General features: G+C 36.3%; 1 protein-coding gene across 2 annotated transcripts in view; it reads right to left on the reverse strand.

Moving 5' to 3' along the window:
• Window positions 1–583: 583 nt before the first annotated feature.
• Window positions 584–15,595, reverse strand: part of LOC113069479 (protein Smaug homolog 1-like) — a 40,015-nt gene continuing 25,003 nt past the window's right edge. The window contains exons 6-13 of one of the 2 annotated variants that reach the window (XM_026242576.1): window positions 15,180–15,266; window positions 14,287–14,518; window positions 13,923–14,008; window positions 12,987–13,099; window positions 10,739–10,934; window positions 9,474–9,600; window positions 7,133–7,216; window positions 584–4,640 (exon numbers count right to left, since the gene is read on the reverse strand). In XM_026242576.1, the coding sequence (XP_026098361.1) occupies window positions 4,612–4,640; window positions 7,133–7,216; window positions 9,474–9,600; window positions 10,739–10,934; window positions 12,987–13,099; window positions 13,923–14,008; window positions 14,287–14,518; window positions 15,180–15,266 (954 nt within the window). In that variant the 3' untranslated portion in view covers window positions 584–4,611. Of the gene's footprint in view, window positions 4,641–7,132; window positions 7,217–9,473; window positions 9,601–10,738; window positions 10,938–12,986; window positions 13,100–13,922; window positions 14,009–14,286; window positions 14,519–15,179; window positions 15,267–15,595 lie in introns of both variants that reach the window. The other variant, XM_026242575.1, reaches the window with a different exon arrangement.

Here is a 15,595-nt window from a genome sequence, read left to right on the forward strand (position 1 = left end):
CAAATTCACATTAATGTTTAAGAAATATCATTCTCTTTATTGTAAGACACTAGTTAAAATGTTTGTTTTACAATTTAACCATTTAAAAATATACATATTGTGAAATTACTGTGAAAAAAATAATTTCAATACTCTACCTCAATATTTTATTTAACCGTGAAAGTAGTTTAGTCAGGCAGCACAAGCCCGATTTGTTATTTTTGTACCAGCGTATTTTCATGGTTAAATCCTACTTTTTAATCATCTTTATTTAAATTTCACAAAAATAATCAGTTTCTAATTTCTTCCCATATTTTAAACAACACTGACCATCTGTGCGCCACTTTCACTGGCTCATTATAAATGAGTTTATAAAACGTTGAGTCGAGAGTGACTCAGCATTTTTCAGTTTTTTTCCCAGAGTAAGCCCCGCCCCTTGGCAATAAAAATCTGTCTCGAGCTCTCTGATTGGTTGAAACCAAGAGGTGGCAGTAAATTCCTCATAGACTCGCGTGGTTAATAGTTTATCTAATCTCTAAATATATGAGAACGGCTTCCTCCATACCATTCAACAACTGCTTTGAAATGAGAAAAACACATTGCATCCTTTTCAAAAGTTACGTTTTAATACTTTTTGTCTGTGGTTATTACAAAGATGTCAAGCATTTAACACAGACCCAACGAAACAGACAAAAACACATTCAGTTGGCGGACATAACATCACAGACACACAAACAGTACAATAATCTCCCATTAAAGTACAAACACACACGCACATGGCCACGAAAAAAAGAGGGAAAGAGATTACAGAATCCCTCTCTTTATTGTCTAAAGTCATGTTTATTTCATTAAAGATGTTTAAAACCTGCGCTTAAGATGAGCAGAGAGACGTGACACGAGATGTGACGTCACAGGTAACAACCTCTGATGAAAACATCATGTTATGATGCAACTAAGAAAGTATATGTACAAAAATTACAAGACGATCCGGTTTCTTGCACACATACAAACAAAAAATATATACACATCTCTGTGTTGTACAGACAGATATAATCATAACTTCATAACAGCACTGAAGTACCTAAAGCATACAGATCCCCATGAACTACCAGCAAACGCTTCACAATCAGCTCGTATGGAATTTGTATGACTTAAAGTTTCGACCATCAATGCGTCTTACTTATTTCTATATTTTAGAGCCATATAAAATCATTTACATTTGTGTTAAATGTCTGAATACAATACAATACGAAAAAAAGGCACTGCCATTTGTTATTCAAGATATGACTTCCCAGCCTCTTGCATGCATCTCTAAAATATAAATTAGCTTTTTTTTTTCTCCGTGTTTTTATTTATTTATTTTTCTCGGTTTTTATTTGGTTTTATCGTTTCATAAAGATAAGATTCTTTTAAAATATATATTTTGTATATGTATATGTACGTCAGCCTGCAGTCAATACAGGACATCGGCTCTTGAAAAAAAGAAAAAAATTCACAGAGCGTAGTAAAGCAAGACCCTTCAGAATAGAAGGGGAAAAAACAACAAATAAAAATAAAATAAAATCGATCAGCATCAGAGTTCCGATATGCTAACGAGCAAAACCTTTTACAAAAAAATAAAATAAAAAAATGCAACAACAACAAAAAAATATTGTCGACGTTAAAACGTTAGTTTATTTTTATTTTTCGGAATACCAAGGCAGCATGTAAATGTTAACATTGTTACAGCATTGTAATTTTGCTGCAGGTTTGCAGTCAAGCGCATTTGGAAATAACACGCAATAAATACAGCTGAACACACGTCATTCTTCGATATCCAATCACAAGCGAGAAGCATTCTTCGAAAAAGAACTACGCAATGACGCTACGCCGTAAGTATTTGGCATTAAACACCGTAACAGCTGAGGTGAAAAACAGAATAACAGCGAAATCTCAAGGTGAGTGAGTGAGTGAGAGAGAGAAAGAGATAGAGACAACTGGCTGTTTACAACGTGTGACAAAAAAAAATATATCTTAGAGTTTAAAATACACAATCCGGGCAGAGTAAGCAAAATATAAGCATTTATAGACACAAGAAAGAAAGGAAACAGCAACATTAAAAAAAAACAACACAAAAAACTGATATGTCTTTTGACTACCAGGTATGTTTTTTTTTTAGATAAAGAAATTGGGAAAACAAAACGTCAAAAAAATAACTAGGTTGTTATTTGAGATGTACTTATGGTTACCAGCCATAGCAAAAAGTTAATACACAAGGTATCTTAAATAATACATCTAATGAATACAATAACCTCTGCATCAATAATAGAAAAGAATAAATAATCATTTGAATCTGCTAATTGTTTTCAAATGGCAGTGACGAGTGGCTTAATACACACAAATAATGCACCTCCAGAAACAAGATGCACAAGATGCCACATGATGATTTGCTAACATGCTTGTAAAACACCGGCTACCATTCTGTTTAAGGCATTTCATGCACTTTAAAAGCACTAGTTTGGAGGCATCAAGTCGCTTATGAAGCCGACACACTGCATAGTCAACATTCTGTCTTTTAGGCAGCTTTGAACCGCGTCAGTCGCCACCGAATGGATGCGAAAGTGCCTCTTTACTGTCTGTTTCATCATGACTGGTTTCTTTGGATGAGCCAAAAAGCAAAAAACACTTGAGGTGTGGGTAGGTGCGTCAAGTTGTAGGCCAGCGAATACAGGAACTGTGGGAGATTTGGAGGAGAGGGCGGAGTTTGTTAGTCCAGTTCCTCTTTCCGGGACCCCCAGTTCCCCCTCAGTCCTATGATTCACACCCTGTTGCTGATGAAGAGTCTATTGCACGCTATTGCAAATTCACTTTTGATGGTTTCAGCAAGGATTCACAGCACCAAGGGCACGGAAAGCAAAGCTATTATAGGAAAAACTTGAAATAAGATACATTAACAATCACTGAACACCCTCATCAAGGGACTTTAATGTCCTGGATTAAAACAATTAAAGCAATTAACAATAAAAAACAACAACTTTCAGACCCTTCCCATGCAGAAAATCAGATCTTTCACTTGGAGTCCAAAACTAAAAGCTCATTTCTTATTGTAAACGTTCTACTTTTTATACCTGGCATGATTAACTAATGGCTGATATTAAGACAATACTGTAAAAAATAAAAAAAGACCCTAACCCCATTTATTGGTAACTATTGCACAGTGTCACCACATGATGGAGCTCTGTACTAGAAACGGATGCATTAGTGTTTTTTCCTCATGTGACAAACTGTATATTTCTCCCTGTTGCTCCAACAGTCTACTGACACAGTACTGTGTACCACACATTTGATATCGCAAATACACAGAAACTAGCTGAAAACATCCATACAACACAAGTAATTGTCCCAAAATTGCTAAAACATCAATTTACGGCTGTGCACTTACAGATTTAAAAAAATGAAGTGCATAAAAAATAATTTGAAGTCATTCATGAAGTTGTGCATGTCTCCCAAGCATATGTATCCTTTCAGACACTAATAAAAGGTCTGTTTAACACATTTGACCATGTTTAGCACATCTTCCACTGAAAATAGTTAATAATATAATATAATATATATATAGTTTCAATTTAATTCCATTATTTAAATATATTTTTTACATTTTATTTATATTTTAATTTATTAAATCAAATCATATATATATATAAAAAATGACATTCAAATAAAAAAAACAACTATATATTTATCTGCATATTCTGTCTGGATCTGCGCACCTCACCTCTGACCTCCATGTTCACCTGCTCCTCTTCAACCTTTCCATCTACTTGGATTCACTGGCATTTCTCCTGTATTCCACCTCCTGATCTCCCTCGACTGTTCCTTACATCAGAATCCATGTACGACATTCCTCGCTCCATCTACAGACCCTTCCACTGACATCACTTCCTGTTTCCTTTCCCATCGCTGCTCTCACATTCCCTCTCTTTCTTCTGAGTACCATCCGTAGCTCTGACTTTAGCATCATTGTAGTGTTGTAAATCAGCTTTCCTACTGGCACAAGTAAAAACTAGAACAACAAAACAGTAAATACAAACACGATTGTAAACTACGAAGCCATTTAGGAACCTAAAGCTGTACACCGTCCTCACATCACTCGCACCTGAAAAAAACGACTTCGGATTTCATTGACAGTATGACGTGTAAACATGCTAGAACATAATATTTTTAGCATCTGCACAGAGACACAGAAATCGAATCTGCAACTATGTCTTGATCTGGTTTCGTCTGGTGGCTGTTTTTTTTTTTGTGTGAAATCCCAGAGTTGTCTGCGCTGCATTACGGACCCCCTCTAATGGCCTGTCGACACTTAGACCCTTTGTGGCGTTCTTCTAAGGAAGTGTTGAAGATGTGATTTTCTCCCTAACTCGAATGTAAACACGCTGAAGAAGTCATGGTGACAGAACTTGCTTGTGTTAAGCCTTTCAGAAAATGGTGAATGGCACTGTGTAGACCACGCCCCACCTCTCCTATTGGCTATTTGGCATTGGTAGGTTAGCAGGTGGAGGGGAGGGGGGTGTTATAGGCAGAAGGCCTCGTGACCTTATGATGACCTTTCACCCTGCTGCCAGGAATCCCTGTGCTCCCTCTTTTCTTCTCTCAGATGGTTGAAGTTCGATCAACACCATCTATGGAAACAAATGACATCGTGACATTGACCCAATCAAGAGCAACTCTGGAACACTTCTGGAACCTTTTACCCAAAAATGAACATTTTGTCATCTATTGTTTCACATGCACACCACTGTCAAACGTTTGGGTGGGTAAGATTTGTAATGTTTTTTTAAAACCTCTTATATGCTGACCAAGGCTGGATTTATTGGATAAAAAATAGAACAGTAATATAGTGAAACTATTTTTGTGTGTACTGTTTAAGTATTTTTTCTTTAGTATCTTTAAAATATTTTAAAATGTCGTTTATTCCTGTGATATCACAGCTGAATTTTCAGCATCATTACTCTAGTCTTCAGTGTCACAAGATCCTTCAAAAATCATTCTAATATGCTGATTTTGTAATAAGAATTTCTTCTTATTAGCAATGTTGAAAACTATGGAATCTGAAAAAAAAGAAAAAAAAAGGGTAATTGCGACTACTCAATTTCCATTTTTTTTTTTTGTTTATATCATGCAATTCTGAAGTCAGAATTGTGATACAAATGACCAATTATGACTTATTTTCTCTGAATTGCAAGTTCATTGATTTCAGAATCGTAAAATATAAACTCGCCATTGCGAGTTTATAATCATGCAATTCTGAGAAAAAAAAAAAGAATTGTGAGATAAAAAGTCACTATTACCTTTTTTTATTCAGTGGTGGAAACGGGCTTCCATAGAGAACAGTTATGTCACTTTTTATCAATTTAAAGCACCCTTGCTGAACAAATGTATTAATTTCTTAAAAAAATACATACTGAGCTGAAACCTTTGAACGGTACTGTAACTTTACAATATTTAAAATATTCAAATGAAAATAACAAACAATTATCCCATATAATAATTACAAAAAAGATTTACTTACTAGAAAATATTAAGCACTTAATGCATCCTTGAATAGAAGTATTCATTGAATAAAAGTATTAATTTCTTTCAAAACAAACCAACATTTTCTGCCCCTAAACTTTTGAATGGCAGTGTCACTTATCACGCAGAACTTCTGGGAAGCCTCTGAGTGACTCAAAAAAACTCAATGAATCGTTTTTTTTTTTTGTTTTTTTTTGCTTCTGGTTCATTTAAAATGAATTGGACTTCCCGACCGTACATTTTCACAGAGCAAGCTGTCTCATTTTGCGTAATGAGGGCACACAAAACTCCCAGGCAGGCTGCTGACCAGAAGAGGTGGAGGTCCTGAGGGGGAAAGTATAGGGGTACGCTGCCACAAGAACACTACAGGCTCTGTTGGCAGCTGTGGAGCGAGCGGGGCATTCCTGAGCTCACCGCAGAGCTGCCCACTGCTTCTGCCGTCTGCCTGACTCAGCCTGTCTGCCTGCCTCTCTCCTGTCTGTCTGCCTGCACTCCCCAAACACAAAGCTGTGCTTGTCCAGCACCGAGCCCACTGCACTGAAAGCCTCTGTGTCAGCCCTGAGAGAAAAAACACTCTTTATGCAAAGAAAACCTCCACTTCACATGGGAATGCTCACTGCATTGATCCCGCGACGATACAAAGTAACGCTCCTTTCTGTCTGAAACTGAGTCACAATATTTTCTCTTTTGAAGATTGTTGTGTCTGAAGCGTTGTCTAAATCTCCCACCAAATAAACACCACAAAGAGTTCAATAAAAACGTTTCGGAGAAGAAAAAATGTCTTCCCTTGAACATTTTCAAAGGAAAACAAAGAAAGCCTTTTGAAGTCCTAACAGACACTGTCCTGTGGGGGGGTTTCATGATCCTGCCATGGTCAGCATAGATCCAAACCATTTCCTCAAATTCCCTTCTCATGGATTGGGAATAAAATCAGAGGATTTTGCCACACAGATTGATAAATAAACAGTATTCAGTCATTAAAAAAATTATTTTTCAGCTCGTACCAAAAGACGAGTACAGAGTATTAAATACTAAACAAGTAGTTTCTGTTTTCAGCGATGGACGTTAATATCTTAAAATATTTTTTTTAAATACGTTTTTTCATGCTTACCAAGGGTGCATTTATTTGATAAAAAACAATACCTTAAACAGGAATATTGTGAAATATTAGATTAAAACAACTGTTGTTGTTGTTATTATAAGAAATATTAAAATGCTATTTATTCCTGTGAAGGCAAAGCTGAATTCTCAGCATCATTACTCCAGTTTTCATCGTCACATGATCCTTCAGAAATCATTCTAAAATGCTATTCGGTGCTCAAGAAACATTTCTTATTATTATCAATATTTTAGACAGTTGTGATGCTTAGTATTTTGTGGAAAATGGGATGTGATTCTTTGATAAATTGAAAAGTTAAAACACTTTAAATAGAAAGTGAAATAAATGTCTTTACTGTTAATTTTTGACAAATTTAACGCATCTTTCCTGAATAGAAGTATTCATTTCCCTAAAAAAAATAAGTTGATGTCATTTTCATTTTTGGGTGAAATAATCCTTTAAGTACAGTATTTATAACTTGAGCAAGAAGTGGACACGTACCTCCCAGAGCGTGTTCAGTCATGCTGAGACACAGAGACTCCAAACGGTTATTGATGTCAGGCTCAGTCACAGGCACCTGTAAATCTGCAAAATGACAAACAAACTGAGTCAACTTCAACAAGTTATGACAATGCACAACACATAACAAGTCAAGTGAGGGCAACATGACACTGACTGATGTCTTGATATACCAAACATGGAAAGAAACAGTAGATAACAACAGCAAATCTGTAAACGGAACAAGCACAAAATGCAGGCCAGATTTGAACCTGATCTCTTTTTATCAGATAGTTCACCAAAAAAATAAAATTGGCTTAAACTTTACTCCCATTCAGATCATCCAAGATGTAGATGAGTTTGTATCTTCATGGGAAGAGATTTGTAGAAATGAAACGTAACATAACTTGGTCACCAGTGGATACTCTGGAGTGAATGGGTGCCGTCAGATTGAGAGTCTAAATGGCTAATAAGAACATCACAACAAACCACAAGTAATTCACACCACCCCAGCACATCAATTCATGTCTTGTGAAGCTAAAGCTGTGTGTGTGTGTGTGTGTGTGTGTGTGTATGTGTGTGTAAAAAACAAGTCCACCATTAAGACCTTTTTTTGATGGCACCCATTCACTGCAAAGGATCCACTGGTGATGTAATGCTAAATTTCTTCTTTTTAGAAGAAAATAAACAAATGCATCTTCATCTTGGATGGCCTAAAATAAAATGATTTTTTTGGTGACTATTCCTTTAAATGAAGCATTCATTTTGGAGCAATCAGGGCCAAGAGTTTTGCTCAGAAGCTAAATGGATACAGATCACCCTTGCTTGGTTTAAGCCATTAACCTTAACAGCTATAGCCCAGACATTATACATTTAATTTCATTCTCTTTTGACCAATTACACACACTGAGAAGTTGACCAGCAAGAGAAGGCAGCAAACAAAGATGCATTTCAAACCTCTCAGAGGTCTCATTCACATCTTAGACACCATTGATCACTAGTTCAACATTGCGACCTCAATTTTCAAAATTCACAGTAATTATGCTTGCAAATTGCACTGAACTGATTGTGAACTGATCGTGTTCATAGTTCCCTCAGTAGTACACTGGTCTACAGTGTGAGCTCTGTTCTAAAGAGAAGCTTCAGTCTCAGTGGGGCAGAGTCGGGCTGCTCAGGGCTCCTGCAGCGCTGCTTGGGCTGGGCCGGCCCTTACTGTGCTCGTCTTTAGCTGAGTCAACACCAAACAGGCCTTTGAAAATCCCTTGTGGGAAGGAAGAGCTGAGTTAGGCAACCACTGGCTGGACGGAACAGACAACCTGCTATTTTTAAGCAGCAGATCCTGTAAGGCCCGTTCAAGTCTCTCTCTCACAGTGCTCTCTCTTTGTTGCCTTTGAATTAATTAAGGCGTTAATGTGAACACATTCGGATGGGCGGCAATGAGAACACAAGGGGGAATGAGTCGCAGAGATAAAGTGGCAGGCATGCTGCACAAAGAAAGTCATTGTAACATGCAACCTAGCACACAAAAACACTGTACACTCTCGTGCACAGCATCTCTTTCTTCTCCGAAGGGGTCGAGTATTTCTGTAAATCCATGAGAATGGAGCAAACTAAAGGAAGTGAGTTTCAGGAGAGAGGGGAACATCTGTCTGTGCTGAATGTGTGTCAGTGGAGCACGCAGCACAGAGAAGCCAGAAAAGATTTGCTTTAAATGTGAGACACTCTTTCAAGTCAGAGTCTGACCACTAAGAAATATTTGATGTTTCTTTTTTTTTTTTTGGACAAGTAATTTTTTATGGTTCTGTAGTTTCTTATTTAACCAAGGAAATATATTTATAATCAGGGTATCAGCATGTCAGATGAAATTAGAAATCTTTTTAATGAACAAAAATCAGGAAAAGCTGTCCTCACGTTTCAGATATACAGACCACAAAGATTAATCCAAAATATATATTTTATTATTATTAATACTATTATATGGATATTATATATTAATAAAAAAAGAATATATATATATATATATATATACACACACACCATACATACATACATACATTTTCTATATATATATTACACACACACAATACTGTCAACAACAACAAAAATATTTTTTAATATCTTTATATATATGCACACTCGAACATTTATTACTGATTTTCATGCACAGCAATATATAAATATATAAATGAATAAATAAACATTGTCTGATTAAAGAGACAAAGTCTTTTTTAAAATGTTGCCTTTTTAAAGTAATTTTTTTGCGTCAGAGATGATTGTATTTCTGCTTTGCCTGAGCAGACTGTGAGTTAAACATGATCAGTGTGTTTGAGTTCTGGTCTCTTACCGGTTTGCTGGAACATGGCCATGGTGTGTGGATTGGTGTGGACGGGTAGCGATCGGGTCCTCTGAACTGAGCTGTGAGTGCGGCTGGGCATGCTGTTACTGCCCCCTGGATTGGCAAACCACAAACCCTACCACAAAAACACATCAGCCTAATTACAATCACATCATACTAGAAACTGTGCTCATGTTCATTAAACTAATGGATAATACATGTAAAACAGTTTCAGCTGATTAAGAAGCCTTTTATTGTTCTAAAGATCAAATGACTTGTAATGAAAACAAATCCTTTCTTATTCATTCAGTATTAAACATGACTTTTCTTCTATAAAATACTTTTTTTACATTATTTAAATTAATCTTACAAAAACATATCCTTGTCATTTCACCATAATAAAATAATATATTCAATTATTATATTCACACACACACATTATATTTTTATATTTAATTTAATTTAAATATAGTAATAATATTGTACCATTCTTCTCATTGTAATAAAACCTTCTTCTTTTGAGTAACTGAAACTCAGCTGTGTACTTTTAAAATATATGTCATACATACTTTTTTTCTATTATGGTAATGACACATTTGGGACGGGGGTTATATTTTCGGTGATTAATTAGGGTGATGTCTAACTAGGACAAATGATCATTTATTACGATTCTTCCATTAATTTAGTGATCTGATGTGAATATATATGTTCTTCTAACCTGCGTATCCGACTTTCATTCAGTCTCTCTCTCTCTCTCTCTCACTCCCTTCATTTGACTCCCTCTCCCCCTTTCCTGGCCCTCCCGTACAGGCGAGCAGGGAAAAACAGGAAATGCCTGTGCACTGTTCTCACTGCCTCTGACTAGCTCCCTCTCTCTCACTCTCTCTTTCTTTCTCTCCTCTTCTTCTCTCTCCTCCCTCCAGTCACACTTCTCCCCACACATGACTCATCGGCTGTTTCGCGCACCTAACCCCACCATCCACAGACTCTGAACCAGGGAGGCAGATGGAACTTCCTCTCATTATAAGCGTGCCTAGAAAAATGTTCGAGCAGACACGCAAGAATGCCAGGTTATCACCGCGCTTCCAAAACCCGATGCTCAGTTGTTCCATTCGACAGTGATGGAGGATTTCTGGAATGCTGTAAATTGCCTCTAGCTCCTTTACACTTCAAAAACTAGAGCTGGTAAGGGTAATAAAGTCATTGACGCTTAGGGCTGGGTGTTGTTGGAAGCTACCATGAAGGCACTAGGGCACATTTGTGAAATGACAGACCTGTCTTCCCTGCTTCAGGACCGTAGGGGTGCTGCTGCCACTTCGGGGAGTTGGTCCGAACAGACCGGTGGTACCCAAAAGGATCGGTCTGACACCAGGCAAACTCCGCATCTGATACTGGCGCAAGGTCCTCCGTGTGGGAATGCCGCTGCCTACGCATCCCGTGGTTGGGAGGGAGTTGGACTGACCGTAACGACTGCTGAAATGAAAGAAAAAAATACAAAAATCAGACAGTGTCATGATGCTATTATAAAAAAAGAAAGCAACTTTAACACTTGTACAAATTTGAATCAAATGTATTTTGATTAATAAATTATATAAATTAAATAAATCTTATTTATATATTGAAATATAGTACAGTATAATATACATGGAGAATAAATTACATAATTTTTATACATAATTATTTTATAATGTGATTAATTATATACAGCGGGTAAAATAAGTATTATTCATCATTTTTCTCAGAAAATCTATTTCTAAAGGTGCTGTTGACTTGCAATTTTCACCAGATGTTGGTAACAACCCAAGTAATCCATACATGCAAAGAAAAAGAAAAACAAACAAGTTCAGAAATTAAGTTCTGTGTAATAAACTGGAAAGACACAGGAAAAAAGTACTGAACACATGAAGAAAGGGAGGTGCAAAAAGGCATGGAAGACCATGACACAAGCTGAAATCTATCAGTAATTCGAAAGCAATCCTGCCCCTTGTGAGGGGAAAATAATATTAGCTGGATCAGTCCAAATACCTACAGTACCAGGATGAGGAAGATGACACACGGGTGGAGATTTCAGCAAGACAATGAACCCAATCACAGCCAAGGAAACTCTCAATTGGTTTCAGAGAAAGAAAATTAAGCTGCTAGAATTGCTCAGCCAATAACCTGACTTGAATCCAATAGAAAATAAGAAGTTTCATGTCATCAGCACCTTTAAAAAATATTTACTAAGACAAATGATGATGTATTCAGTACTTAGTTTACCTGCTGTGTGTGTGTGTGTGCATATATGCACACACACAAACACATACAAACATATAGTTTACAGCCCTAATATCTAACAGACTCATGGTTTTTTGGTATGATTGAGTCTATGAAGGAGGGCATTTTTGTATTTACTTTGACAATGGGGGAATTTAAAGTTAAAAAGTTTGCGGAAAAGAACCACTGATGTAGAAGTCCACAATGCCTCATACTGAACCATAAAATAGGAGATTCTTGTTGAGTACCATATGCTCTATTTTCGGGCGGTGATGTAATCCAGTAGGGAGTGACGGCAAACCGTGACTCATGGTCCTAAACACATCTGTGTGGTCTGTGGTTTTTGATCATCATTAAAGTATTAGTCCAATAAATAAAAACACAGATGGCAATAATTCTGCACTGAATCAATCAACGTATCTGACAGAGTAAACCTCAAAATGACTGTTCTGGGCTAATGTCCGTTCACAGCATGACGTAATTCGCTAAACTAAAGCAACAAACCAGGTTTTGTCGGGAAACACTGCTCTGCTAATCAGATGACAGCTGTCATAGCAAATTACTTCCACTTAATTTTACTTAATCATTTAGAAATATATGAACAATAACATAGAGTCAAATGCCATTTTTACAATAGCAATTTATTTTGAAATAATGTTTATCTGACTGCACATTATACAACTCAATGCACATCTAAGTACCAAACTAAATTGATGAAATACATTTTTAGCTGAATATAGAGTTATAGATTTCTGGTCTTCACACAAAGTACAAATATTGACCAATCAAAATCAAGTACTCCAGAATGTCATATAGTAATTTGAAGAATTAGAGTTTGTTTGAGTTTTCCTAATTTCATAAAAATTGATAATTTCATAATCATGTTTTAAAAGTTCTCCATAATATCTCAGGTAGGTATTTAAACATCAATAAGTGCACTATATTTTCACAAGCTAAAATAATGTGATGGATGTAAAAGCACCATTTTTTTTTTTTTTGTATTTTTAATTCATGTTTTCAAAATGTTTTGGTTGATGTCAAACTAACCACAAATAGAATCTAATGGATAACAATGGATTTTTTTGAAATAGTTTTTTTTATAGGTTAAACGGGGTGAACGCTTCAATAATATTGACCCAAAAATATTATGTAAATTTGGAATTTCATTTATAGCCTCATCATGGGATAACCTCGACAGAATTGAAACAGAATTAGGAGGTTAAATTGTGCTTTAGTTCTAACCATGACCTCCAGAATTCATTTTACCTCCTCCTCTGTCCTGTTAGGTCCAGGAGAGTTCTCCGTGAAATTGAGCGGAACTGCACCTGCACCTGCTGCTTCCAAGACAACAACCTCTTCTTCTGCGTCTCTGTGAAGGCCTGTGACATCACAGCGGTGAGAGACTCAACATAATTCACACCTAACACCTGGACACTCCAGAACTTTGCCTAATGGGGCCGTGTCTGCTTATTCTTAAATTTAGTATGTCATTTTTTCAGAAGTTTCAATAATAAGGATAATACAAACCAGAAAAGAGAACTGTATGTTCACCATCTGCTGATCTCAACAGTCTCACATGAGAAACTAAAACACTTTTTGTACTTTGATTTGGATAAAAGCACCTAACAAATGCCTTAAACCTTATGAAATCAAATGAATGTTTAGTGAATTTTAAGTTTAATTTCTCAGAGACTCTCTTAAAAATCTGGAGTCTTCCTGATAAGAAGATGGATAATATATATATATATATATATATATATATATATATATATATATATATATATATATATATATATATATATATATAGTACATTTATAATAATAGTATTTATTAATATTTTGAATACTATGTTATTTTTATATTATCACTTTTAAGTTTTTTTTCTTGTGCTTTCATTTTTAATATTTCCATTAAGCTTTATTTATGCTTTAGTTTTAATAAATTTAATGTTTCGACAATTTTACTTTACTGAAAAATTATTTAAAATAGTATTAGTTGTGGTTAACAATAACACTGGTTCACTAACCATTTTACTTCCATCATTTGACACTTTTCTGAGTGGAACAGGATATTCAGCAAGTAAGGACATGATTGTATTCAATGGGAATTATAAAAAGTGAATTAACTTTTCGCAATAAGACAAAGAACCTTCATGTATTAAGAAATGAATTAAAAGATACTTCAAGCTGATGAACACTCACGTCATGGATAAGGCACTTATCAATAAGCTGTAAGTAGGAACTGATGTTCTCCTCATCCGACCCTGAGACAAGGAGCTGTGTGCAAACTGTCACAAAAACACAGAAAGAGTTAAAGTCACATATTTATAAAAATAAAAAAAAACTGATTACGCTATGCCAAACTGAACTATATTAGTTCAGTATGACTTTTAATCTTGTATAGTTATGAAAAACTCAGCAAGAGCTAAAGGAAGTAAATTACATAATCTCTGTCTAACATCTTCTGACCCATTTTTTTTGTCGGCGGCAAGATAAAGTTATGGAAAGTGATGACCTAAACATTCCTCAAATGACTCTTAGATGACGAGAAGAACTACATATGAACCTTTGCCCATGACGCGAGTGAACTGAGCGGGGATGTCTCCCTCAGCTATGAACGTGGAGCTGCCCTCCGTCTCTCCTCCAGCCAGGTGGGAAGTGGCGATGCTGCTCTTCCCCTCAGCGCTCAGCAGGTGGCGCTGTGAAGACTCCTCTGTGCTGCAGGCTTTAATAGGCGTCTGGATGATCTGGTGGAGCTCCAGCAAAGGAGCACGTAGATTCCCTCCCTCCAAAATGTCCTGAACGAGAGAGAGAGAGAGATGACAAACGTATGGATGCGAGCGTAGCTCTTAAATTCAAGGTTGCGGCGCGGCATTATTTTGGACGCTTCCATAAATTCAATACTGGCAACTGTCAGGTGTCGGGATATTTCAGACTTGTAATGAGGCGGAAAATGACATGTGAGGACATAATAAAGGTCTACCAGAAATACGAGCATGTTTGTTTCCCCGTCGCACGGTGCGACTCTTAACAGGGCCGACACATGCGGGACATTAAAACTTTAAATGGATCCAGCTATCAGGAGGAGGTGTCTGATTTCTGAGGCTACAAATGCATCGAGATGAAAAGGCTGCTCTGAAATTAGACATCTGGCTCCTTCCTGTCTCTTGTTGTTTCAAATATTGTGTCCTTGAATTAAATAGAGGACATTAAATAATTAATACAAATTGCATGTGAAAATGATAATGGCTGGGCTTCAGAGTAAGTGTGGCACTGCGGTTAAAGATCAAGGCTGGAAACTGAAAGGTTAAAGGTTCAAACCCAAATCTGAAACAGTAAAAGAATCTGAAAAAGTATCCACAATGTGAATGACTGCAAATGTTAAGATGAATAGGACCGTTCACAAAAACAAAGACTATGTGTTGAAATAAGCAGAGATGGGGAAAGAGAGTCTCTGACCTTTTCCAAACAGCGTAGCACGTTTTGTCTGTCTTTCAGCTTCTGAATACTGATGATGATCTTGTGCCGTGCCCCTTTGGTGACTTGCTATATCAGAGAAAAAATAAATTTGACATGCTGTATGACATAACAACAGATCTCATACTATGCAAAGCTGCTGCAATATATACAATTTAAAAATCTATGTATACATGATGGAAACAATATATACAATTCCCCTACAATAATAGCCACATTTCACACATAAAAACACCCAATGAGGCCCTGTGTGCATTATTCCACAAGTAACAGTCACCAAAATGACATGTTATTTCTCAGAAATGACCTGTAGCAGTATCAAAAACACAGCAGGCTATACGTAGTTGTATGCACAAATTATTTGCTAAAATCAAGACACTGTAATTGATTTTCAACCT

Source organism: Carassius auratus, unplaced genomic scaffold (assembly GCF_003368295.1).
Source record: "Carassius auratus strain Wakin unplaced genomic scaffold, ASM336829v1 scaf_tig00001658, whole genome shotgun sequence".
Taxonomy (NCBI): Eukaryota; Metazoa; Chordata; class Actinopteri; order Cypriniformes; family Cyprinidae; genus Carassius; species Carassius auratus.